General features: G+C 38.4%; 1 protein-coding gene across 1 annotated transcript; it reads right to left on the reverse strand.

Moving 5' to 3' along the window:
* Nucleotides 1-1,438: 1,438 nt before the first annotated feature.
* Nucleotides 1,439-27,119, reverse strand: RAD21 (RAD21 cohesin complex component). The gene is made up of 14 exons (XM_086741189.1): nt 26,945-27,119; nt 19,594-19,767; nt 17,610-17,739; nt 15,275-15,374; nt 14,203-14,309; nt 13,089-13,292; nt 12,371-12,496; nt 11,581-11,703; nt 10,076-10,299; nt 9,595-9,760; nt 9,077-9,228; nt 7,388-7,537; nt 5,895-5,978; nt 1,439-3,272 (listed from the first exon to the last, which is right to left on the reverse strand). Exons 2-14 carry the CDS (start codon nt 19,735-19,737, stop codon nt 3,081-3,083), a joined length of 1,902 nt encoding a protein of 633 aa, XP_086597315.1. The 5' UTR covers nt 19,738-19,767; nt 26,945-27,119; the 3' UTR covers nt 1,439-3,080.

Here is a 27,119-nt window from a genome sequence, read left to right on the forward strand (position 1 = left end):
TATCGATCAAATCTAAATCCCTCATAAGAAGACTGGTTTCTGAAAAGTAGATGGTATTACTGAACTGCTAAGAAAATGGCTTCTTATCTAGTAAAACCTAAGTGAATGCTTATGGTTAATTCCTTTAAAATTGTTTAGACATTTATTTGAGGAGGAACTATAATAAAATGCAGATGCTGTGTTTTTTAAAGTACTCCAGTATCTTTGTAAAGAACAGCAGTCACAGGGAAACAGAATAAATGCTGTGCGACACAGTCCTTCTGCATCTCCTCACCTGTCTGCACAATAACACAGTAGGAGATAGAGGAGAAATACAGAGAGCAAATGCTTTGTCTGTCTCCACTCCTTACACCTTACTCAACAGCTGATCCGTATATTACTGCAAAGCCTGCTTTCCAAGAAATAAGTCTGTCAGTACTACTCGCAGGCCATGTTCAAAACAAGTAACAAATCCTGTACATTATGAAGCAGAGCTTGCATTCATTGCCCCAAATTGCATGTAGTGTCATCAGGAGTCTACATTTGTGCAAACTCAACTCGTCATGAGTGCTGATGACACTGGTGTAACAAAGAGCAGGACTGATAATAAAAGTGTCCTAGATTATTGATATAAGAAAAAGGCAGAGAAACAATCTTTGATTCTCATCTGAGTACCTGAGTTCCTATACTTCAGTGGTAAATCCCTCCCTTACAGAGCTTTAACCAAAGGAATGAAAAATCAAGTCCTCATTTTCTGGTGCAGACAAGTTGTACACATGCACACACACTCAGGTTAGCCCATTACAGGCCAGCCTGCACCCTACAACACTTAGAGCACAAACATCAGCCCAACTGCTTTCACAGGTAGCTCAGTACAGTCACCTTTGTGTGGAGCCCAGCTTAAGTCAGCTTACGGGATCCAGGTTGGCTCTTCAATCACCAGAGACTGCCCATGTCAAACAGAATTCCAGACCCAGGGCTTCATACAAGCTCTGCAGGTAACCCGAGTGACTCCAGGGAAGACGCACTGCTGCTATAGGCTTGGATCCAAGTGCCTGGATCTACCAGGAGCGTGTAACTTCAGAAGCACTGTCATACCCACATGCAGGAGTCAATCTAGAAACAAGGGAACAGTAGAGCTAAAAGAATTCAAGCTGGATATGTTCTGGCATTCAGAAAGGACTGGCATGGAGATGAATCAGATTTTATAGACAGTCTCCCCTAATTTTCTGCACAGACATTCCTAGCATAGAACGCTTGAACAAGACCACAGTACAGTCAGTAAAATAACTCTTCCTCCCTAATGGCAAGAAATCTGTTTACATATGCAAGCTTTAATTATTTAGCTCTTTGAGAGATTTACATTTCCACTCCTAATACCAAAACAAGCAACCTGTAAATGCTGGGTCCCTACTATATAAATGAAAGGTGTTCAAACAAGATACAGAGCTAACACATGACAGCTTATACCACAACTTTTATTAGAAAAGTTATACATAACAGCATCAACTATTTTCAAGAATATTAACCTTGAAAAGCAACAAAAACAGACTAGAAATGTGTAACAAGAAACTAATGACCTTTCCTATAATTAAACATTCAAGTTATCTACAATGTCTCTTTTTACAAAGGGGGGAAATAATGGTTTTACAGGCACATCATGTTGAAAATAAAGCTGCAGTAACTTTATACAATTAACTTTTCCAAGGATTATTAAAACATGGTCATCATGTAGTCTCAGATTTTTTTTTAAACATTCACATAATTTTACAGTTGAGTATACACTGACATTTCAGAGTCCCAAAATTATTTCACAAAAGTGCCAACATTAAAACCAGAACCTTCAGTGTGAATAATTTTGCCCTAAAAAAAGTTAAGACAGGTTTCCATAATCGACATATTCACATAATTTCTGGTGCTACCTGGTCTAATAGTAAAGCTTCATTCTTTGTAAGTAAAATCAAATGGGACTTCTTTTGCAAAAGTGGTAAAACGTTTTGAATACAGGAGTGTGCATTATTGGAAAAACTGATACTAAAACTATAAATATATCCAAAGAGCCATTAATACACTACACAATTAAGTGGAACTGTGCCTGTTTGTACTGTATACATAGATGTATATTCGAGTTTGTTGCCCTCTCGGTACAGGTGGTATCTGAATTTAGCATCTTTACAAAGGCAATCTGTTCAGCTTCTCTTATTCTTATCTTCATATGCCTGCTTAATAAAAATCAGATAATTTACAATCTAGAAGTCTGTTTTAAAAAGTCTGGAGTTTATATACAGCTCTAACAAACCTAAAGCATTTTGATATCTTAAAGGTTTAAATGAAATGACTAGAGTTTTTACTTGATGCTTATTAACAGTAATTAGCCATTATCAGTAGTGGACCGTAATGAGGTGATAAAGTGAAAAGGAATGTTTCGTCTAAAATGCTTAACACATGTTCTGTCCTTTCATGGATGTAATAATATCATGTAGAGGAAGTGCTTACCACAGACACTCGTTTCCCCTTAGCATCAAGGGCTACAAAAATCTGACTGCAAAAATGCAGTGACAAAAGCAAGCTGACATATCAGGCACTACCTTTCATATTGGCAGCTGTAAGAGACCCACCCAAAGATCTAGGGAAGAGGGAAAAAAACCCACTACTATGAGAAGCAGACCGAACATTTTAGATGAGTTTGGCAAAGTTTTCAATCAGACAATAGGTTGGCCATTCAGGTTCACTTGTATAGGTTAAAAATATCACTATTGAATCAACTAGTCAAATTATTGTAAGACATTTTCATTGATACTCAACATTACATGCACCAATATTGCACACATCTGCTCCGAGTTGTTAAAACAATCTTCACCTGGGTCCTTGAGCTGTCTGGTTTCTGCAGTTGAAACTCAAGTCACCCACCCCAGCAGTTTCACTAAAATTTTAAGTGGTAAATTTAAAATACAAAACCCAAAATAACCCAAAAAGAAAACCAAGGACTTTATACAGACAATAAAATCTAAATTTTCTGCAATGGTTTTGTGGGCCCTACAGATGGGGCAATACACGTACACACTAGTGAAACGAACACTAGGTCTGCTGTATCTAACCATTCAAATAATATGGAACCTGGGACCGGGCGTTGCAATGATGTCACTGTAAGGCTCCTCCTGCGTCAGCTCGATAGCTTGCTGTTTTTTAAGTACCAGGAAACTGTAGAATTTTGCAGCTGCTTGTTTTCTATTCGTATTTCTGCACAGCTCAAGCAAACTGATAGATTCTGCTCCAGTCTTAGCAAGAGCTCTCTGAAAAACACAAACATTGATACCACAAATTAAACAGAGAACTACATACAAACAAGAACGTTGGCAAGATTCTGCTTGTTGCCCCAGGACACTGAGGGATTGTGAAGGACTCAGACAATAGATGGGGACATTGCAACATGTACATGAAAAATTCTAGACAGATCTCACTCTACATGAAACCAAGTAGGCTTCCCAGAGATGTGTGAAAAATCGATCTTAATTCTGTGCAACTTATTTAAGAAACACTGTAGTATAGCACAAGATTTTCTTTCTGCACCAATAACTAGCCAGTCTTTTTTGACTACAGGACAAATATTTTTAAGTAGGAATTAAAAAAAAAATCCTGGTTTATTTCTCCAAATAAAAATAACTAAAAAGAAAAATCATGATCTATTGTTAAAACAGAATTTCAAGAGCTAAGGTTATTTAAAAAATGTGTAATTTTCCCAAGGTGAAAGCCTGTTAGTTTCAGACAAGCAGAGGAGTTCTAGAAATAAAGTACCCAAAGTCGCTTACATTTTTTCAGTCTTGGCCACAATATTAAAAAAAAAAAAAAAAAAAATCCAGAAAATACATCTGTTTGCTGGCTAGAACAACAACTGACGTCTTCAATTTAAAACAGAACCGTCTGCTCTGGAATATCTACTAGATGAAAAGATTAGGCTGGCCAAACCAAATTACTTTATATTAAACAGATCTTAGCTTCGAATCTCATTACAGACTTAATTTTTCAGCCATACAGTGTTATGCTCTTTTGGGCACATGGAAAAAAGAATTGAGAAAAAAAAAAAAAAAAAGCTAGACACAGTCCAAAGAGAATTCTGAAGCTCTTTTCAAAAATTGTGATGAAACGTTCAGAGAGGAAACCATTACACAACACTACTGACTAAACATCCGTACACTTTAAAAATTACTTTTAAGCAACAGTTGTACTGTTTTGTGCTGGGACTGAGTTAATTTTCTTCAGAGCAGCTCATGTGGTGCTATGTTTTGGATGGGAGCAAATGCTTTAGTTTTGGAGCAAGTAGGCTGAGGGGGCACAAGAAACTGGGAAGGGACACAGCTGGGACAGCCGACTCCAACTGACCAAAGGGATATTCCATACCATACGACATCATGCTCTGCAATAAAAGCCAGGGGAAAGAAGAGAGGTGTGTGCCCGGATCTGGGGGTATGACATTTGTCTTCCCAGGTAACTACTACATGTAATGAAGCCCTACTTTCCCAAAAATGGCTAAATGTCTACCTGCTGGTGAGAAGCACTGAATGAATTCCTTATTTTGCTTTGCTCGTGCACACAGCTTTTGCTTTACCTATTAAACGGTCTTTATCTCAACCCACGAGTTTTCTTGCTTTTACCCTTCTGATTCTCTCCCTCATCCCACCAGGGAGTAGCGAGCAAGCAGCTGCGTGGGGCTGAGCTGATTAGCAGGGTTAAACCACAACAACAGTTTAAAACAACCTTACTTAAACTAGCAGAATTCTTGCAGGTGTGCAAAAGAACTAACTTAAGTCACATTAGTTTACAATGTAATCTGAACTAAATTTAAGTGTATTTAAGTGTCATAAAGGCTACTTCGGAGCTTAAAACTAAGGTTTCATTGTCTAGAGATATAAGCAAGTAATTCTTACGATGTAACTCTAATAACATTTTCCAGAAATATAAAGCTTTTTCTTGATTATATCATACTTTTGAGAAAGTTAAGAGAATACAAAATACTACTAAATCCACTACACTGGAAGTTCAGAGATACAATAATGACAATGAGCTTTTATCAGCAGAAGTGAAGCCTATCAGTTTTACATAAAAGTGAAGATTAATTTGGAAAACAGCTTAGAGAGATGGAACTGAAACACTTCAGTGACAGCAGAATCTCAGGAGCTGCCAAAATGTTTAAGGGAACAAAGGGGTAGGAACCGCAAACTAGACTGAAAGGCAAAGGTAGCCCAACAATACATGAAGTACATACACATACAGAGACTCGTATGCAAACGGACAGCAGTTTGCACTGAGGTTCAAGTGTATACTAAGGGTGTTCAATTATCTTATCAGAAAAAACCTCTTTTCTAGCAAGCAAGAAACCATCCTAAAAAGATTCTCTGTCTGCGCAGACTGAAGCCAGATGCTGAAAAGTAATGCTGCACCTCAGCCAAGGTCAGATTCCCACAGCTGTAGATTCAGCTTATCATAGCATGCAAGTTTTCAAACTAGCCTAGCTGGAAATAAACAACCTGTAAAATGGTTTTATCCCTACACCTTGGTGAGGTTTGCCTAGTGTCATATAGGACTAGGTCAGAGGTGCTAAGGTTTAATTAGAAACACAATCAAACCCAATTATTTTAAAATTTGAATTTCTGGGAGTCTTACTAGCACACGAAGTGTGGACATAGAGGTTGAAAAACAGTTAAGTGAAAAATTTTACTTCAGATGTTCTTTGGAATAAAGTGACAATTTTATTATGATTTAATCACTCACAAGCACTTTCCTTCCCCCTCTAAGATGCAACTGGCATTTTAAGTCTGTAACATCTACTGCAAAGAAAGTTTTTTCTCAACCTTTTAACTCGGGTCAGTAGGCACACTCAAAAGCTACTTTAAGAGAAAGCAAATTATCATGTGTACCTGAAGTCCATGAAGCATTTGTTGAGTCCTCTTGTTCCATCTCCTTTCTTCTTGATCCTGATCACCCCCTGTGCCATCTTCTTCCTACAAGCAGTCAAAATTCATATTTACAAAACAATAATCTTTTCATCAGCTGAGTTATGACGTCAAAGATATTTCTCGGTATCAATGTAGCTTTTTCTTTTCATCAAGCCAGAAGTTTTAGACAACTGGAGTCACAGGATACATCTATGTAAGGCAGGAAGTGGGACAGAGGAAGATACACATGTAAGCTGCCATATTGTAGTAAGACTGGCTGCCATTATGATTATACATCAATGTTACGCTGACAATTAAAAAAACAAAGAAGTTCAGTCACGACAGCTGAAGGAGAAGAGACACTTCAGTCTAATCTAGGATTGCTAGTACTGAACAATGCTTTTATTTTACAAATATTGATAAACACAGACATGTCCGCATTTCACTGTGGAAACAGAACCATTGAAAAGGAAAACAGGCTGCTGCTGTAAGCTGCAAAGGCCAGCTGTAATGACTCAGCCCCTCAAGTCCTATGAAGAACTCACCTACACAGAACAGTAATTGTTTACGGAAGAAGTGCATATACAGCTTTTAAAGAGCTTTATTTCAAATCAGCAATTTAAAAAAATAAAGTCACTGCTTGCATGTGTCGCTATCATTGTGATCTGCTTTGTTTCCAACCTTAATTCAAGAGCCTCAAACTGTGTGGAAAAACTATTTGGCCAATTATTTTATTTCTCAAAATTAAGTCAGCATGTATTCCTTCCTCTTCATTGTATTAAAGTAAGATTTTTCTGCATCCAACAACATCCTGAAGTGGTCAGGCAATTGGACTAGATGATCACTGTAGGTCCCTTCTAGTTGAAAATATTCTGGTCCTAACTGCTTTTGGCATCACTAGGAAAATCACCTTAGCTAAAGTAATGTACATTTCATCGTGCATGTGACTTGTTACAGAAGGAAACTTCACATGTTCAGATACATTCTTTTTCCAACAATAAAACAGTTGTTAAAATGCTAATTTAATATTATGCACTTTGGGTGTCAAATAAAAAGTATCAATGATGTTTGTTTTGATATCCACAGAATATTAAATATTGTAGTTAAGAAACAACTTCAGTTATCACATTTTAGGACACGGACATTTTTCTTACAAAAATCTACTTTTATTAACTGGCATAAAGTATTTAAAATTAAATAATAAAATTAAGTTCAAATCCCCTTGCATGAGGCATCGTATAGATTGGTTTAATCCAACCATGTGCAAGAACAGGAGAACCCTCTAATTCAAAGCAGAATGTATGTGCAATTTATAAAATGGTCATGGAATAATTGTAAAATCTACATTTCCAAAGGTCATCATTTCCCAAGTAAGGTCTGAAGATTTCTTACGCCAAATGAATCCAAAGTCAAACAGGGCTAGGAAATACACAAACCCTTTCTACATAGCTTGCTTTTAAGAGCTTAGTTCTTACCTCCTCTTCTTCCTCCTCCTCTTTCTCCTTTTCCTTCTCCTTCTCTTTTTCTGGCAGAAGTTCTAGCTCTGGTATTAGTTGGCAGATGTTCTGGGGCTCCTCTGGAGGCATTTCTACAGGTGGTATTTCCAGCTGTTGCGTTGGTGGATGCTTTAAGAGTACACAACATAGTTAAACAGAAAAGTGATGCTATCAGTGCTTTTACAATAGAACACTGATGCTACAAACCAGCTTCACAAAACCCAAATCTGTAAATCTTAGCCATTTGTCAGAATTTTTCATTTTTGAAAAATCAAAAGCCTTTTTTTTGTTTTGCTGTTCATACATGTATTTTTAATCCTTTAGAGAATACTCAAACCAGAAATTATGATACCACTATAAGGAAAAAGGCTTTCCAGTAACTTCACTTAGTCTACCATCCAAACAACTGATCTCATTTCTCATGATCAGAACAGGCAACTTGAAAATCCCATGTAAGCAGATGCAGGCCTACATGAACACACTTTAAATCATTGGAACAAGACACCTTCAAAATACCAAAATGCTGTTCTTTGCAACACAAGCATGAAGGAATTAGGTACTTCGTAAAGTTTCAAAAAATGTGTGACTTTGGTACCCAAGTATCATTCTCAGAAGATATTTATATTAAGAGGAAAATCTAGAAACGCAGTCTAACAGGATTTATGTAGCCAGTTCTAATAAAACTAATACAGAGTATTCCCCCCATGAATCTATACACAGAGTTAAGTGTTAGTCAGCAAAGTCAGCTTGACACCTGAAACTATTTCTACACGTACCACAAAATAGCTCAGAATAACTTCTGGTTTAGAGTCATACAGCAGGTTATCACCACAGCTTATCTTGCTAGAGACCTGATCTGGTTAGTGTGATGAAAGGATTACCAACACACGCCAATGGCACTGAATTCAGCACAAAAGTACAAACAGTCAATGACAATTTCACCTAATGACATGGCCAAGAGGAGCAGCAGCTGCCACTCTTTTTAACAAGATAATGTAACATCTAATAGTCTTATTCTACAGCAAACAAGCTGTTAGCCAAGTAGTATGTGAAAAGTGGGGTTAAAAAAAAATAAACAAATGTGAGAAAGACAGCATAAACCAGGACTGCTCTCATCAGGTAAGCATTCAAAAAAGAAGACACCTTTCATTTTGCCCATTTCCTCTCCCCTTCACAAATGTGTTTTCCTTTGACACTGCATCACAGCTTTTACAGAAGAGGTAGATATGAGATAGTTTCCAAGTCTACTCATAATTCAACTAGGAGACCTTTCCTGAAGATTTAAGTTTTTCTTTGAACCCTTAACCCTGGGACACTAGAACTATCTTAAAAACGAAGTTTGTGCAGCTAGCACAATGCTTTCTTCGTCAGTGAAAGTTTTTCATATACACTTGCCAAGCAGAACTTGATAGCTTTGTAAGTAATACACTTTACTCCTTGAAGACTTTTTCTGGAGGAAACAGTGCCATCTCTTTAACCTACCTGCATTTTAAACACTTCAATAAGCTTTCCACTTAAGAAAAAACACCATAAAGACTACCTAGGGACAAAGATTCTGATACTACTCCAGCAGATCTCACAAAAAAGTCAATGTCTCAAATCTGTGTCACTTCTTGCTCAAAGACACTACCCACTTCTCATTATTAAAAAAAAAAAAATCTTACTCACAGGTAACACTGGCTCTGGTTCTACTTGCTGCAGTTTGCGTTTAACACCTGTCTGTGGTGGTGGGGGTGGCATAACAGATTCATCCAGGTTGGTTCTGCTGCCTTCCATCATTGATTCTTGTAAACGACTTGGTTCTTCCAGAATAGGTTCATCTATATTCCACAACAAACCCAGTTTTAGATACTTTGGTACCATTTGAAAGTCCATTACCAAGTCCAATCTGCTATTAATATAGATTTTAGCACAGCCTGCATAGTTTTTGCAGACACTTAAATGGAATTGGTACAGATGTTCATACAACCCAATCCAATACTCATTTAAATCCACTGGATCAAAGTGAATCCTTAAGTATCTCCTACTTCTAGGAAAAAAACTATTTTAAGTCACAGACTGTATAGCAAGTTAAATAACCATTATAAAGCTCTGCTTCATTCACAATCTTTAGTGGCTTATTATAAAGCACAAACAAAAGAAAAATAGCCTGAGGGAAAGCAGAGCATCTTTGACAAGACACAAACCAATGACATCTCGTTGCTGCTGTTGCTGTTGTTGTTGCTGCTCCTCTCTGGGAACCTCTGGGTTTTCAAAGTCTTTAAGAAACTCATCAAGGTTGTCAGCTTCTCCACCTTTCCTCCTCTTTCTTAGGTCTTCTGGTACCAGGGGCGTAAGACAACGAGTAAAGAGCTACAGGGGAAAGGTTACATTATTCAATATTGTAGTTCTCAGTGTCCTCAATTTCATTTCAGAACAGGTAATTATGGGCCATCTTCCTGTCTCATTTTTTAAGCTCTTCTCCAACAGCAGTAACTTTACAAAAAAAAAAAAAAAAGTAATTTCTGTAACTGATAAATATTTTAAGCATTGGTGTTATCTTAGTTGTTTCAAGGAGGGTTTTTTAAAAATTATGAATACTGCTCTCACTATATCACTATTCATATGCTGATATTTACTATGTATGAGGCACAATCCTAAATATATGAACCCGCACAAACACATTACCTTCAGTAGCCTGTTATTCCACAAAGGCTGTGCAGGCAGAGAGAAAAGCTTTTCAACTCCACCAGTTTCCTTCCACATCATCAGCTTCTTAGTAGGAGGTGCCAAATCCAAAGTAGTAACAATATCAGAGTAATCACTTAATTGGGCTCGAATAGTCTTGCTATCCAGTTCTTTCACACTGTCCACAATCAGCTTTCTCTTCCTCTTTGCTTTGGTTTCCTTGACTGTTGATATTTTTAGCAAATAACAAAAGGTTAGCTCAAGCAGGTACCACACTGCAGAAGAGTCTTGCAGGTTCTCTATAGGTCTTATTTGCCCCTATATAAAGCTGCCTCAAGAATTTAAGGCAACGTTAGTTTTGGGAAAAGGAATGAAAAGCTATAAGCACTATGAGAGGTCAAATACTGTGAATGCTGTCCCATAACCTACAAATTCTTCTGTGTATACTCATAGTTCTACTTAATCTACCTAAGCCTCATCAACATCCTCAGCTGCACATGCCTGCCTCCCTCCCTCACGGCTGGCTTGTCAGGCTGGTGTTTCTTAGGAGCCAACCCCTGAGATGTAAGGTCCCTCTGACCACAGAGTCAAAATACCACACCAAGTTTTAACCCTGAGCCCTGAGCTTTGGTAGTGTTAATGTGGGTGGTTATCTTACCTGCACCTCTCATCCTGCTCTAGAATGACTTTACTGTAAACTGCTTACAGCCTGGCACCTGGCACTCTGCAGCAGACCCTGAGGCGCTGGCAAACGCTGTCTTTGCTGGTCCCAGCTGATCAGCTAGGACCTCTGTTGCTAGCTTGCCACCAGAGGGCAGTGCTAGGGCTTTTTAATTGGCCAAGCAGAAAATCAGGGTCTGGAGTTCAGTCTGAAAACACAGGATAAACTACATTTTTTCCAGATCTTTCTTTTTTTTTTTCTTTCTTTTTTTTTTTTAATAAAGCAGGGATCTGTTTATAATGAGTCAAAGACAGTACCAGCTGAAATAAAAAAGTGTCTTGTGTTAGAGAAAAAGACAAAGAATTCAACTGTTTAGTAGAATTTCAAACACAGACTCATCTCCTGAATTCAGCAATTCATTAAAAGCTATAAGTGCTAGAAGAACACTCATTCTCAATGTGAACAGTCACTCCTGGCCATCAAACAGAATATCGAGAACTGTGCTGCACTACAGATACTGTATTAGAATTAGACATGATGAGTTGTGTTCCAACTCATTGTATATTAACTAGCACATTTATCAAAAGCTATAGTACCATGCTGCTCTACTTACTGACTGCAGAAACTACTAATATTCTCTAAAAACCATCAATGTAAGCTACCTATCTGAAAAGTACTGCAAGGCTATCATTAGGATAAAAGAAATTCAATACTTGGTCCCTGGTTTCTCTTCCAACTGAGAAGCAGTCAGAAGCACTGCTAGACATTAATTTCCACTCCATGGCATGGACCACTAAGGTGGTCTCTGATGACTCAAGTAAAATACTCCCAAAAAGTTACTCACCAGTTATGTCAATAGGTTCCAGAGCAAAAGCTTCCTCTTCATTGGGAACAAGCGTTGTCTGATCAGTCATAGTTGGTAACGGTTCAACTGGATCTACTGAGTCTGGGCTGTCTGGTCCACCCACTGCCAATTACAGAATCATAGAATTGTTATGGTTGTTAAGGAAGGGACCTTTAAAGGTCAACTAATCCAACCCCCCGGCAAGGAGCAGGGACATCTCCAACTCGATCGGGTTGCTCAGAGCCTCATGCAACCTGGCCCTGAATGTTTGCAGGGATGGGGCATCCACCACCTCTCTGGGCAACCTGTTCCAGTGTTCCACCACCCTCAGTGTAAAAAATTTCTTCCTAATATCTAATCTAAATCTACCTCCCTCTATTTTAAAACCATTACCCCTTGTTCTATCGCAACAGGCCCTGCTAAAGAGTTTCTCCCCGTCTTTCCTGTAGCCCCCTTTAGGTACTGGAAGGCCGCTATAAGGTCTCCCCGGAGGCTTCTCTTCTCTGGGCTGAACAGCCTCAACTTTTTCAGCCTGTCCTCATAGAAGAGGTGCTCCAGCCCTCTGATCATCTTCATGGCCCTCCTCTGGACCCACTCCAGTTAGAGCAAGTATATTGCCTTATGTCAAAACATTAAGAAACTGTGCTACCCTTCCCATCCCTCCCTCCACACCTTGAAGTGGTTTACCACATTACATACTTTTGAGCTCAACATGCTTTTAAGGAATTCGAATCCCAATTAAATTAGTTGAAAACAAGCAATTCTATATCTAGCTGTAAATCATACTCACTCGATACATTATCATCATCATCCATATCATCGTGGGGAGGTTGCTCTGGCATCATTACTCCACTTTCTGAGAGTGCAGGTGGGTCATCAAAAATACCACCATCATTATTACTGAGAAGTTTGTCATCTGGAACAACCATATGGAAGAGTCAGTTTTGTATCCACAAATTCATGAAACAAGTATAGACGAATTGGTAAAGCATAGTCAAATTTATGACAACACAGATAAAAACAGTGCAAAGGTTAGAGAAACCTATACTGTCAATGCTGACACAAAAGCAATTAGGAGTGGTTTTTCAAGGTGCATTTCAGCTCAAATTCTGAGCTTACAGATAACTTATTACGATACACTTGCCACATATTTGCATCTTACTAGGTTTCTTAGTACTTCACAGAGAAGCAGTCAGTAAAATTCTCAACATACTAAATCCTTGGAAGGAACGAAGAGTTGCATAGTGATTTTTCTCTAAAGAACATTACGTATAGAATGGAGAAAACTCCGGATTATTTAGTTTTACATCATTTGAAATACGCCAACATTTAACACACTACGCATCATCTGTATTGCTGTAGCACTTACGAATCAGAATTCCAGTCCTGAAGGCATACCTTAGAGGGGGGCCTCAGCAACAAAGAAAGCAATCTCCCTTCTGTCCCCACAAGAACTCATTATTGAAGCAGAAGGTAGGACAGAAGAAAAACAAATTTCTCAAACATACCCAATATTCCACCATCATTTCCTTCTCCAAAATTATCATCTTTATATTGGTCTTCATATTCCAGGTGATTAGATTTCTCATTGAGGTGACTGGTGCTCTGCTCAGGTTCCAGTAGAAGATTGGAAGCACTGGTGCTCACTAGCATGTCATCCTCAAATGCACTACCTTCTCTCATCATCTCACGATCATCCATTCCAAAGTCACCTGCAAGAATACGATTTCACTGCTATAAATGCTAAAGAACCAAGATGCAAGAGACCTAGCTAATCAATCAAACACCCAAATGCAAGACCAAACTTGAAATCAAGTTATTTTAATTGCAGAGTTAATGACAAGATATAACTAATTATGCCCAGCAATACCATGGCCAAAATACTGTTCAAACAATTATAAAAACAACCATCTCCTCTTCAAAGCTTTTTATTATACTTATTTGAATTGATTTTATTTGAATTGATTTTAGCAAGATCCTACTAAGTTTTAGCTGCACTAAAACCAAAGAATTCCAAGGAATTCAAAGAAGTTGTAGCTTATGCCTCAAGGTTGGGCTTCACGTACAGAGTGCAAACCAATACCAAATCAACACCACCATCAATATCTGGATTATACTTCCAAAAAGACTACTAAATTGTGGATGACATTACTGTACTCTGGAAACTAGATATTCAGATACAACTGCCTTCAGGCTTTGATTCAGATCTTAGAACACTGTCCTTGAATAGATACTGAAAGAAGTAAACTAGTCACCATTCACTGCTTCAGCTTTAGAAATCTCATGGAAGCTTCTAACTGAAAACATGCCTATGATTAAAGCAACAGTTGACTTCATTTTCACACCACATTTTGAAAATTATAGTTGACATAATACTTCACTAATTGACCTGACTGAACAGTCTTCAGCTTTATATAGGCAGCTAGAAGCTTGATAAATAGTAGAGGACAGTCTTTTTGGAAAAACCGACACATACAAACTAAAAACTGAATGTACGGAAACAGAGAATGTTTGATTTAATTTGCTTTGTACTTAGTGGGAATTCCATAGTAATTACAAAACCATAACTGTACAGTTATCAAAACTAGCTTAGTAACACATAATAACACACGAGATTTTTACCAAAGTCATTATCCTGGAGGATACTGATGTTGCCTACTTCTTCTCTCATTGTAATTTCTTCCACTCTACTCTGGTTCAAACTGAACTGCTGGGCCACATCAATATCACTTAAACAAACAGAAGGCAATAATTAAAAATCTCCATTAAAAAAATTAATGACAGATAAAGCCTACTTAGATAAATGTGAAATTAGTTCCTAAAAAGTACTACACACTTAAGTCAGTTAATGAAAAAGCAGATGGCGAATACAGAATAGAAAGCACTACTTAAAACAGTAAGATATTCATGGTTAAAACCTATCATCCAAATGGTGTTAGCTTCTGAGAAATGTATCAGTAACCTCTCTTACTCCTTGCTATGATGGGGTCACTAATTTTAAAGGCCAAATTAATAAGAAAAGACTTCCCCTCTCTTCAACTTCAAAAGCTATTAACATCATTTATCAAAAAGTATATCTAGTAACAGTACCACTGTTCCACACTCTGTCGTGTGTTAAGGTACGTTTCTTAGAAGAACACAGAATTGTTATGTAGTTTCAAATTCATATATATTCTAATTTGAATGCAAACCAAATGGAACACTGAGTAAAATAAACTGTATCCGAGAAATTCCATTATGGAACTTCCATTATCCAAAAGGGTAACATCAATTTTTTAAAGATCAAGAACTATTCAAGTTGTATACTTGTTATCATGTTTACAAGTAACCCATTAGTATTAAAAAATATTGAGAAATTTAAGAAATTAAAAGTCCCACTACAGAAGGTCAACAAGGACATTTCCATAAAACTAATTTTGTCTAATCTGAGAACATGTGTTGTAGAGTCCCTTGCACAAAAAAAAGAAAACAATAATACATATCTGAGCTTTTCAAAAGCTTCTGTAAGGAACTTCAGTTAAAATTACATGCTGCCATGAACTTAAAATCAATACAAAGGTACTTGCTTGTTATATTATAAGACTTAAGAATACAAGCTACCTAGAGACTTGCAATGAGTTTGTTGTTTAAAACCAGGTTTTCCTCAACTGCAAAATATCATTTGCATGGAAACAAAAAAACAAACCAAGCTTACTCCAGATCAGGAAGTGGTTGGTCAAAATCATGAAATTCCTCAGGTAAGGTAATAGCATTGTAAGCAGCCTCTCTGTTTTCCTCAGGCAAATCGACAACCCCTGCAGAGAAGAACACTCAGACATGAGTTTCCATTCCTTACAATGACAACATTTTTCCCTGTGCCTTCAGCATTGTTCTCTCTGCACGAGCTTCTCGTCTTTAAACTGTTGAGCTGAACTGATGCCAGACACCTATGCAGAAACCTTAGATAAAGTTAGTATTGAGATTCAGTCTAAATTCATACCCTTAAGCCCCTGTACTGTTTTGTATATCTCTGGAAGCCTCAAATCACTCAATAATGTTTGTGTAGCACAAGGCAGAGCTGTGCAAGCTAACACAGGTGCTGTACGTCATCACAACACTATGCAGGTACCTGCTACAGAATTATTTTACCATGATGCTCCAGATGAGCTAGTTAGTCCTATATTTTGGGTAAAGCAGTGGCAAGACAGCAGCCCGGTTTGAGCAAAGCAGTGGCAACACAGTATGACGACTTTGCTACTGGTCATTTAGTCAATTCAATTAGCTCTGAAAGTCCCAGCACAGTACTGATTGTACTTGGGCCACACAGACTCTTAGGCTTCTCTGTGTAAAAGAGCTGGATTACCTAAACCACTACATACCTTCTCTTATCCTCCCGAGATGCTTAATCTGCTATTCAGTGGGCACTCTCAGAGCACGACTATCAGATCAGGCATCACACAAAAACAGTGCTAGTAGTTGGTGCCTCTCTTTCATTCAAAGGCTTAGGGGTCAGGACGCTTCCAAGTGCGTAGGAAACGCAGGTTCAATTCTCTCTGTAACTCGCAGAAGATCCGAGTGCTATATTCTGCCTTCTGACTCACAAAACACATGCAATTTTGAGGTATAGATATTTCTGAAACACTCTGCCTACTGTGTTCCCCTCTGCAATGGATAATCAAAGAACTACTGTCCAGAGAGAGCAGGCCCAAGCACAAGTCTGCAGTTTACTCATCTCGGTATTTGGCTAGGAACGAAGAAAGCTAGTCCATCCTCTCAGGGCTATCCAATGTTTTTACCTGTTGGCTGCCTAAAATAAAACATGTACATGATTCTCAGAGCAGACAGGATCGAGACAATGTCTAAGCCACAAAGCTGATAAACTGAGAACAAAGGCAAGTGCCTCAACTTGTTTCATGTCAGCATGCCACTTTTTGTAAATCTTGTTTTAAGGTGCTTCACTTTCTACACGTGCTCTGTTGGAGTGGGACAATCGAGAACACAGATTGCCTTGCGAAATTAGACAAATGTATATGTTCTTACCGCTCTGGGAAGTTAAATGTAATATTAAACAAAAAAATGGCAACAGTCAACAAATTGCCACTGAAAGCTACATACAGTTCAATGCCTGAATCACAACGTGAAGATCAGGAAATGAAGATAGAGGTATTATATATCTTGACTTTTTTCAAATTTACTGTTGCATTGGCTTTCAAGAGTTGCCTTTTAAAAAAAAAAAAAATAAAAAAAGCCTTCCTTAAGTTCCGCTTTTAAATTTATTACACTCTCAAACTTAAAAAGGTAGAATATGATTCACCAGTTTTAAGTATCCAGTAGCATCACTGCCACAGCTACGCTCCAGCTGGAAAAAAGTTTCCCAGGCCAGAATTAAAGAAAACTATTAACGATGTGTTAATAGCGTTAAGCCAAGCAATTAATTGCCAGATGAAAAGTCATTTCAGGTATTAATATGGCTCCCCATCTTAATGGAAAATCCTGGAGTAAGCAACAATAGAGTAGAAAGTTATGTGTCGCACATACAAAAAGGGAAATACATTTGTTGCTCACATTACAGTTCATGTTATTTCCAGAAACTAAAATGTGAAAGTGGTAAAAGACCAGCTTACTTCTAGGTTTCTTTTGTAGCTCAAGGCAAGGCAATCTTTATCCCTGACGGAAACAAGCTCTTTTCTGTGCTTCTATTCAGCACATGCAACTGGCCTTTTTCAGACTTCTGACAGAAGGTAAAAACCATGCAACCTATTTCCATTTAACATCATACACCAACAACAGCCAAAATAATAACTGAGATTTTACTCAATCAGCACTAATAGGAAAAGTTTCAACTCAGAATTCAATTAAAAGATTTTTTCAGTATAAAACTCAGTCACATAGCCAGCCTGAAGCTGCACTAAGGAAAATAACTTATTCTATAATCCTATATAACTTTATGCAATTATTCTACAGAGACAGGAAGCTGGAATTGTATACCTTCTTAATAAATATCATTATGTAACAGCGTAACTTCTCAGATAGTGCTTAAAGACAGATACCTGGACGAAAAGCCATCTTAATCTTAATGAAAGCCTCATTACAGTCTGCAAGAAGATATTTTGCTTTCCTGTGGTAGATTCTAACAACGCCTAGTAAAAGATGTCCTGAGGTTCGAAGTGCCATCTTCACCTAAAAACATATTGCACAACCAGTGAATTAGATTTTTTTCTTTTAATTAAATTTCAGTCAGCTTTGCATGAGTTTTTCAGTAACATCAAATATCCAAAACAAGTATAAAAAGCAGCAGAAAACTGAAGAAAGAGTGCAAAGTCTACAGCTCAAGATGATACTATACATATTATTTATGAATGACCTGGCAAAGATCAGTAAATTAATAGCAGTCCACTCTAGGAATTCGCAAACACTGCTCTGTCTAGTAGAAAAAAAAAAATAGATGACAAGTCAAAACCCATTTTACTACATCTTTTTCTGATTTTTGTTACTTTAATTGTGAAAAAAATGAAAAATACAAGCACACGTGGACAGTCATAAATGACAATTTAAGTAAAACTTTGTTAAAAACTCTTAGTTGTTACCTCTCCACCTCCTCTCCTGTAGTTAAGGAGAAAACTAGAGAGAAATAGTGGAAGATGTGAGGTGTCCATAAACAAGCACTGCCACATTAAAACAAGTTTAAGTTTCTTTCCTCTTTAGCCTCACTGCTTGACTACGTAATCACGTATCTGCTCTTGGAAAAGAAAACTGATTAAAAAAAAACTCCAGGGAAGGACCTTTCTTATGCACTTTAGTCTGAAAGAGCATGAGACTTGTGTCGAAGGGTACAAGGAATCATTGTCTCCCGCAAAGATCAAGCCATACAGGGTTTAACTTCAAACTCTAAAGATTCAAAAATTTTATTGCATACAATGTCTTTCCAATATTCCAGCTGATGAAAGTGTTGCACAAAGTTAGATATATGAAAGAGTGCCTATCAATTTCTCCTTTTTCTAAAAGAAGGCTGCAGCTCATTAGTTGAGTCCATGAACATTATCATCTTCTGTCTAAATCCTTCCAGAGCTGACACTGAAGTAAATCACTGTTCCTGCATAGTATGTATTTCTGTGATTGTACTATACATTTTTTGCTTATACTTAGTAGTTCTTCCAAAATCCAGAGCAGCATTATAGAAACGTTGCTATATTTGTATCAACTGAAAGAAAATACAAAAATGCTTTCTTTTTCAAATAGCTGCTTTTCTTATAAGACATTCAGACATCTGTTAAGTGACAAAAGTCACAACCATATCAGTCCACTAGTTCTTAAATGGAAAATTTCATTTTAATGAGTAGTAGGGGAAAAAAAAAAAAACAAACATTTAAAAAACTAAGTTTCTCAAAATTTCTTCTGGTTTCACAATAGCCATCTAGAAGTGTTATGTTCTCCCAGTTTTGTTGCTATGTATTCACTACCCAGAAAACCAGGGACTAAAAGCTTCAAAAGCAAGGCTTTTACACTGCAGTGCAGTATTTCTATTACATGGAAAACTGTCCTCATGTAACCAGTAACATCACAAGCTACTGTGATACTTCAGATCTTTTTGCTGTAGCTAAGCAGAAACATGCTTTTAACTTAGGTCACAAGCATAAACAAGAACATATTAGGTATTATTTCTACAGCTCCCAGTAACAACAGCACTGAAAGAGTAACTTTAAGAGTTACTTCTCAGAAAGCCTGGGCTTTCCTCTCTTACAAATACTTGCTTCTAAATGATGCACGATACATTAAGATACAAGTCCTCCATTTATACAAAGCAAAATATTTTGTACCTAACTTGCATGGTACTTCAGCATTAAAAAATTGTCAGAAAATACTCCTCAGAATCAAACAGCCAACAGAGTATCTAACATCTGAACAGACCCCTCCACCCTTAAAATAGTAACATTAAGAATTTTATTTGTTTCAGTGACTCAAATAGTAACCACCACCAGTACACAGAATTTCTTTTAACTACAAGATAACATTATAGCAGTGTGAAATAGATACCTTTGGTGAAATGATACTCTCCACGCTGCTCTCCAGATTACATTCAAAAACATGAGCTTTGGTTAGCTTTTTATCCCAGTGGGCTGCCAGCCAGATTTTGGCCAGTGGCCCACGCTTGCTGAGGACAAAGTGGGCATAGAACATGGTCCCAGATGTCTAAAACAAAGTGCAAACCTGTAAAGAGAAAGGCAATTATTTTTTCCTAGAAATTTTTTTTATGAGGAATATCCTTGTAAACACACCCGTTATCCGCAGTAAGCAAAGCGCATGTTTCCTTCTCAGTCATTAAGGTGAGGCTATTTGTATAAAATATTTAAGAAGCCAACGCTTCCATGTGGTGGCCATGTAATAGCATATGTATTTATTGCAAAGGAAATATAAAGCAGGAAGAACAGCAACCAGTGGCCATTTACATAATTTAAAAATGTATACCAACCCGTACAGGAAAAAAAAATCTTGAATATATGAAACTTTATAGTAATGATACCAAACTCATACAATGCAAACAAATATGTCTCAGTTTTCAGTCCACAGTAGTTCTCTACCACCTCCATTTCTTTCTACTTTTACTTCAGTAGGTACTACTGTACTATACCAATGTATATATTCTACATTGTTTGAGTAAAACATTCATCATTCTAAAAATACAGTCATAAACTCTTTGGGTTTCACCATATTTTCTTAAACAGAAAGTACAATGATGGCTTCATTTCTGAACAGACTGCTCCTCATTTCATAATCCTCTTAGTAACGCTTCGCACTTTTTACTCAAGTGTTGATAAAAATTGTAAGAAAATTGACTGCATTATTACAAATTTCCTGAAGATTTAATTTTCTTCTTTCTCATTGAACAGAAAAAAAATCAGACTTCCTTTTATCTACTTATCTAGTAACTACCTTCTTATGGCTTATAAGATGCCAACATATCAAATCATGGGGAAGTAGAATAGCATGATGCCTTATGATCTAAAAAATGCCAAGTTCATGCATGAGGTAAGCATATGACTCAGTTCAACTAGAAGCTGAGAAAAATCAAAAGTTTGCTTTAAAGAGGTGGAAAACTCTCCACAAACAGGTTTTTTTTTTCTGCAGCAATATCTGGAACTAGGGAAAAAGAAATGAAAGAGAAGAACAGAAGAGATGTAACAAGTGTGTTTCAGTTTTTTCCTCCTCCATGCCTACAGAAAATCTGCTAGAGGAAGCAGAGCAACCTAACAGTAAATGCAGGGCAGTTTAATGTGGGCAGAGCCAGTGTGAGGAGCATTAGTTTCTAGCCATAAAAACACTCCCAGTGTTTCCCAAATGCATGCCAACACAAATTGTAAGCAAACAGGGAACACAGGGAAACACAAAGCATTGCTAAACATGACAGCAAGAGAGATTCTTAGGAAGCCAATTCCTAAACCATATCAATTTACTTGTAGGTAAACGAAACAAGTTTCAATGCAGCTAGGACAGAGCCGTTGATATTTATAGGGTCTGCCTCACAAAAAAAAAAAAAAAAAAAAAAAAAAAAAAAAAAGGAGCAGTACAATTGTGACAGCTAGAAATAAAGTATAGGGAGAAGAGTAGCACTGGCATTACTGGTTCAGTGGAAGCAAAGCCAACCTCTAGGTACCTAGATAACAAAAAATTGCAGATCTAGGGGTAGATCTCAAAGTAAAAGCTAATTTTTTTTTGTGGGTTTTTTTTGTTTGTTTTAACAAAAAGGAGTTGAAGGAATATAAAGGATAGGGAAAATTGTCTTTGTAGTGGTACCATACTCCACACTTGTACCTACTCAGAGGCATCCTTCAATGTGCAAGGTGATGAAAGCTTTGAATTTCAGCTGCATTAAAGAGAGAATAGAGTTGTTTGGACAACAGAACTGATTGTCAAGCTTATCTGTCAGAATGACAGACTAGCAACTGATTCTGGTCATAACCAAGAATGGACACAGGGGAGAGGACTTAAAGGAAATAAAGGCCATGTTCAGCTTCAGCTCAAGTTAACACAGTTGACAGAAAGGATTAAAACGACTCTTAGGAGAGAAGTTGACAGCTTTGAGTCATAAAAAAAAAAGCTGCACATAAACAAAAAGTTAAAATGTCATTTTTATTTGTTGAAATTGCATAGGGACTAAGGTCAGCACTGCACAAAGATGGACATAAGCAAGCTTTTCTAGGAAGCACAACAAAACAATTTTAGAAGTCTGCTTGATCAATAAAAGTTATCTAAAGGAAGGTATTCTACTTTTCTTTCCTCAGTGTTTTTTAAGACATCACGCTGTCTAAAAGGCCAGCAGACAATTCAATCCCTCATGCATTTTCAAAGGCCTTGCTTTGCAGCACAGCATTTTGATGTCTTGAGTTGCTACCACAACCATGCACTGCTCTGGTAATAGCAGGCCTGTAAATTACCCCTAAATATGAGGAATAGGGGAAAATACAAACATACAGTTAACAAAACCACTTGTATTACTCTGCTAAAAACTTCCAACAGCAGTTGCAAAAGAATGTACTTTGATTCATGGAGCTTCGCAGAATTATTCACCAATGTTTTACAATAATTAAAATGCGTAGCATGGCCTTCACAAAACTTCAAACATACAGTTAACTAACCGTGAAAATATACTGAAGATTTCCTATTAAATGTGAAACATACTATTTGGACAACTTAGACAGAAACAACCTACCATTTTAAATCCCAGATAGCAAGGGTAATACAAGTGTAGACAAACAACTATCTAAGGTATCTCAGAGGAAGCAAGGTCCCCCAAAAATATGAGCTGCTGGGATCACACCAAGGCTAATGATTTCATAAGGCTGGTGGTTTGTTTTTTGGGGTTTTTTTTTTTGTTTTTTTTTTTGTTGTTTGTTTGGTGTTTTTTTGTTTATTTTTAAACAGACACTTTGTTAACTTCTTTCTGCTTTTTAAAGAACTGACAATCCAAATCAAAGTAGTCCCCGTAAGGGGGCTTAACATAGGTGAACAGGTTGGAAAACATATGCTTCATTAGCAATTAAATGAAAGAACAGAGGCTGAAAACCGCTGCACCAAGGGAAGGCACAGAAACAGTAAGTGGTCACCTGTGCTTGTGGTGTTTCCTAGGTCTGACTATCACCCAGTACTGGAGTTGTAGATCAAACCTAAAACTTGTTTGTAAAGTAACGAGACGATTACACTACATGTGCAGGGTACTTAAACTTTTCCAGCTAGTAAGAACCAAAACTAACTAGCTTCTGACAGAGGCTGTCTGTTTCTCTTCATCCATTAATGAAGCCTTGCCCCAGAGAAATACGTAAACAGACTACAGATATTTTTGAAGTGTGTTTTAATCTGAACTGTCATTAACAAATAATACTTCTATTCCCTGAAGCACCAATTTCCTGTCATAATTTGGATCTCTGTCACTTCCAAATTCCAGCAGATGCTCTCCTCTGTGTGGTAACACCTGGATTTCAGCGACTGTACAAATGCCACCTTTACAGCTGAGCTGCAGCAGTTCAGCTACTGTTGTTTAGAGCATCAGCACAACTGCAGGCCCCAACAGTTGCTCTCACTTTCTCCAGATGTTTTTCTTTCTTTTAAGATAATCCTTTTCTTTATTTCAGGCTTTTTCTCTGATCTCTAATTCACAGGGCAGTATGCTGATGCAGTGGCACAAAAGGAGAAGAAACAGATTTTTCTGGCATAATTTGAGATAGGATGAATGTTAAAGGAACTAAGAGTTTTTTGGAGTGGCAGAGTGCTCACGCAGACACATAAAACATATGCCATTGGCTGCAAAACCAACTCATAAGAATCCTCAAAAGAAAAAGGGTATCTGACAGCTCTTAAAAAGCTTGTAAGGTAAAACATAACTGTTAATTTTTGACATTGACTGGTTATGAACCAAGACCTTAAAACTTGTTCTAAGAACTTACTAATTTTTCTGTCTTGCTTCCATTGCTCTGAGGCAAAAATAACACGTACTCTCACAAGACCAGGTGGGACCAAAGACTCATCTGTCCAAATTGCACTTTTAGAAGACTTTATACTTGATTTTAATTAACTTTGAGTTTGCTTCAACGTCCCACAATTGTGCTCTGGTTCCTCTGCCTAAATTGGTCCCCAACAATTGTATAATCTTTTTTTTAAGTATTTTTCTTTCTATAGAAGTGTGGAAAGGCTACAATTCTATACACAAAGTAACTGAACTTGTAAAGTGAAACTACTACAACAGATAGTACACAGGGTCTGATCAGAATCTGCCTGTTTCATTCTCTCACCTGAGTACCTGGTAATTGATCCTCCCGAAAAAGCAACAAGAAAACTGGGTAGATGCAACCTATGAACTTCATCTTAACCATAAAATCGCAAATATTAAGGCTTAAAATCCTTCTGCATATTAGAACAGCTAACTATCTAAACTCTGAAAACCACTCTCACATAGCTTGAGTCCCATCCTTCAAAACATTCAGAAAGAAGCTTAATGAACTAACAGTTGACGGTAATATTGCAGACAACAGATACAATATTCACCATATTTTAATTTGTCTATGGTTCACTCTAGTCCATTAATCTACTCGCCTCTTACTCTACTAGGTCAGGTTATGTGTACACACACCAGTTCATAGGTTAAGTTCAGTCTTCAATTTGTTTTATTGTCACCTATCTTTGTTCCTATTGTAAGGCTACTCCAGAATCACAGGCAGCAGACAATTTCCATACTATAGTTTAAAAATCAGCCAGTCATTTTAATTCATTCGTTCTTATGCTCTCCTTCAATCTTTCTTCTCCACCGGTTCCCCCCTACACATGTATTCTCTTGCCATGTTGTCCTTGTTTCTGCTAAACCAAGTCAGCCCTGGGTGATCTGAGGAAGAGCAAGAGCCCTGTGCACCTGCAGCAGTCTGAGCTGGTGCTGGACTTCAGGAGTCCAAGATTACCCTGACTCTACAACTGTTCTTTGAGTTCTTCAATTTTAACTCATAATCCTTCACAGTATCATCCTTCTAACATGTCTAAAACTTCTCTGGTGCAGGCGCTTATTAATGTTGTCTCACTAGCAGGTTTCATTAGCACACTGAACATCTGGTGCCACTGAAAAAAAAAAATAAAAATCACAGGACCAGACTTCACAAATTTCACTAATAACTCCTAACAGTTCAGTGCTTCTTTTCAGCACTACCTTGTTTAACCTCCTTCCTTCAACAACCTTTATAATTTTCTGGTTAATCCGTATTTATCTGAATTTTAATATATTTCTTTGTGGCACCTGCAGCTTTACTGAAGTTCAGTGACAAGTTATCTCAATTTCTTATGTCCACAAAATTAATTATTGGAAAGATGAAATTGAACTAGTCCAACTTGACACACCTTTGAAAAATGCATACAGCATTTTCTATTTGTCTCCTGGTCTTGGTTCTTCCATCAACATTTTTTCTGAAATTCTACGTCTGAGGTTGCACCACCAGGTGTTTAATTGCTCAAAACTCACCAGTCCTTTACAGGAACTGCATTCACTGTTCTCCAGTTACAATATACTACGCACTCCCATAATCAAATTGCTAGATCTAGTGCCCCACTAAAGTTACTAATTCAAAAGACAGATCAGTCAGAATTATTGTACAGAACTTAAGATTATTGAACCCTATGAATACTGTTCCCTCCCCGACTCCATTTTCATATCTAAACCTCATCAGGTATCCTGCCCTTGCCCCTACATTTAGTATGTCCACATACCCAGGGGAAAATAGTCTTTTTAATTTTAGGCCTTATCTTGATTATCTCAACTCATTTTGTGCAATTCCAGTTCCAAGTCAAACTAACACACTTGTAGAAACCATGTATTAACACACTCTTTAAACGTACAAAAGTTGAACAACTTATATTACTCCATCTTCTGCAGCAGTTATTCCTCTGCACTGTTCACCCAAAAAGCCTAAATGTAGAAAACCTAACTCTCTAACACTTTGCCTCAAAGAAGTTAAACTCACCTATTAACTGAGGCAACTATTCTCCTTTCCGTAAGAAATCCCGTGATATGAGCAACTCTGGTGGCAAGGCAAGACTGATTCAATTAATTGTCTGGTAATTTAAGTTTACTGTAGGTCTCACTAACTTTTTCCTCCTCCTTTAATTTCCCCCACCACACTTAAGTTCCTCTCTAGTTAAAACTCTAGATCAGTTGTCTTTGTTTTTCCCACATTTCACAGAATGTCAAATATTTACAAATGAACAAAATATTTACAAAATAAAATGCAAGCCTGGCCCTACTAATGCTTTGCTGCTTCCCCATTTTTAATGTAATGAGCTTTATTGAGAAAGAAATTAATGAACGCATATGCTCATTGCACACATTCACACAATGTGGGCCTAAGTGATAACTTCTCCAAACTTAAACTCCATGTGCCTAAATTTAATGAAAAGCCATTTTCAGTGGAATAGTGTCATGCCAATAGGTCACAGTCACCCCAAACATCCTTTGTTACCGATAAAAACACAAAACCCTGTTTTATAGTTAACAGAAGCCTTTCATTCAGGATCAGAGAGAAATCTTAAAAAATATGGCAAGATTTATATCAGTGTCCACAGGACCTGTTAGTGTAAGATCTTAAGTCTTCAAGAGGTAGGCATTTTTAAAGGGGCCTTTTAGTTGCAGATCAACAGTCACAGTGTGCAGATACTGAGGACTGCGAGAACATTCGGCAGTCTGCTTTATGCGAATAAGAAGTTAAACTGCATTAGAAAGCATGAGACAGGTAAATGAAACTTTGCTCGCTCCCCCCCCCCACCCCAGACTGCAGCAGGCCAGCAGCTACGCCGTCCCTTTTGCCAACCCACAGCTGGAGATCTGTTACATTATTTCGGACACCGGACACCAATACACTGCTCCCTCGGCTCGCCCACGGCAGAGGGGACATCACTGCTCTTCCGCGCGTGTGCCCGCTCCAGGTTTACAGCCCGTCTCCACCACGGAGCGCGCCCCCCGCCCCGCCCCCTCCCCGGCCGCACGCTGCGCTCCCCGGCTCCCGGGACTCTGCCCAGGAGCCCGCCAGGGCGCAGGCGGGGCCCCGCTGATCACCCGGCCCCGAGCACCGCGACCCCGGCCCCGGCCCCGTCGCAGAGTCCCGGGGCGGCGCCACCGCCCTGCCCCTCCCGGGCAGCCCCACAGCCCGGGCTGCCAGGCGGGGCCTCTCCTCCCGCTGCCACTCGCCCGCCCCTGCCGGGAGGGCCCGGCCGAAGAGCCGGCGCGGCCGTGCCCAGCCGCAGGGGGCCGGCAGCCGAGCCCGAGTAGGCCGGCAGCGCCCCGAGAGCCAACCTGCGGCCGGCTCCCGCCGCGTCCCTTCGGACAGCGGCAGCGAGTGCGGCCGGAGCCGCTCCTTACCCTGATCCGGGGCAGGGGGAGGTTGGTGCGGCGGCTGGCGAGGCCGGGCTCGGTAACCGCTCCGCTCCTCCTCCTCCCCAAGCCAAGCCGCTCACTCAAACAAACAAGATGGCGGCCGCGGCCCTTCCTGCCGCCCAAACCAGCCGTTCAAATCGGCAGGATGTTTACTGTTAAA

Source organism: Chlamydotis macqueenii, chromosome 2 (genome assembly GCF_036417535.1).
Source record: "Chlamydotis macqueenii isolate bChlMac1 chromosome 2, bChlMac1.mat, whole genome shotgun sequence".
Lineage (NCBI taxonomy): Eukaryota > Metazoa > Chordata > Aves > Otidiformes > Otididae > Chlamydotis > Chlamydotis macqueenii.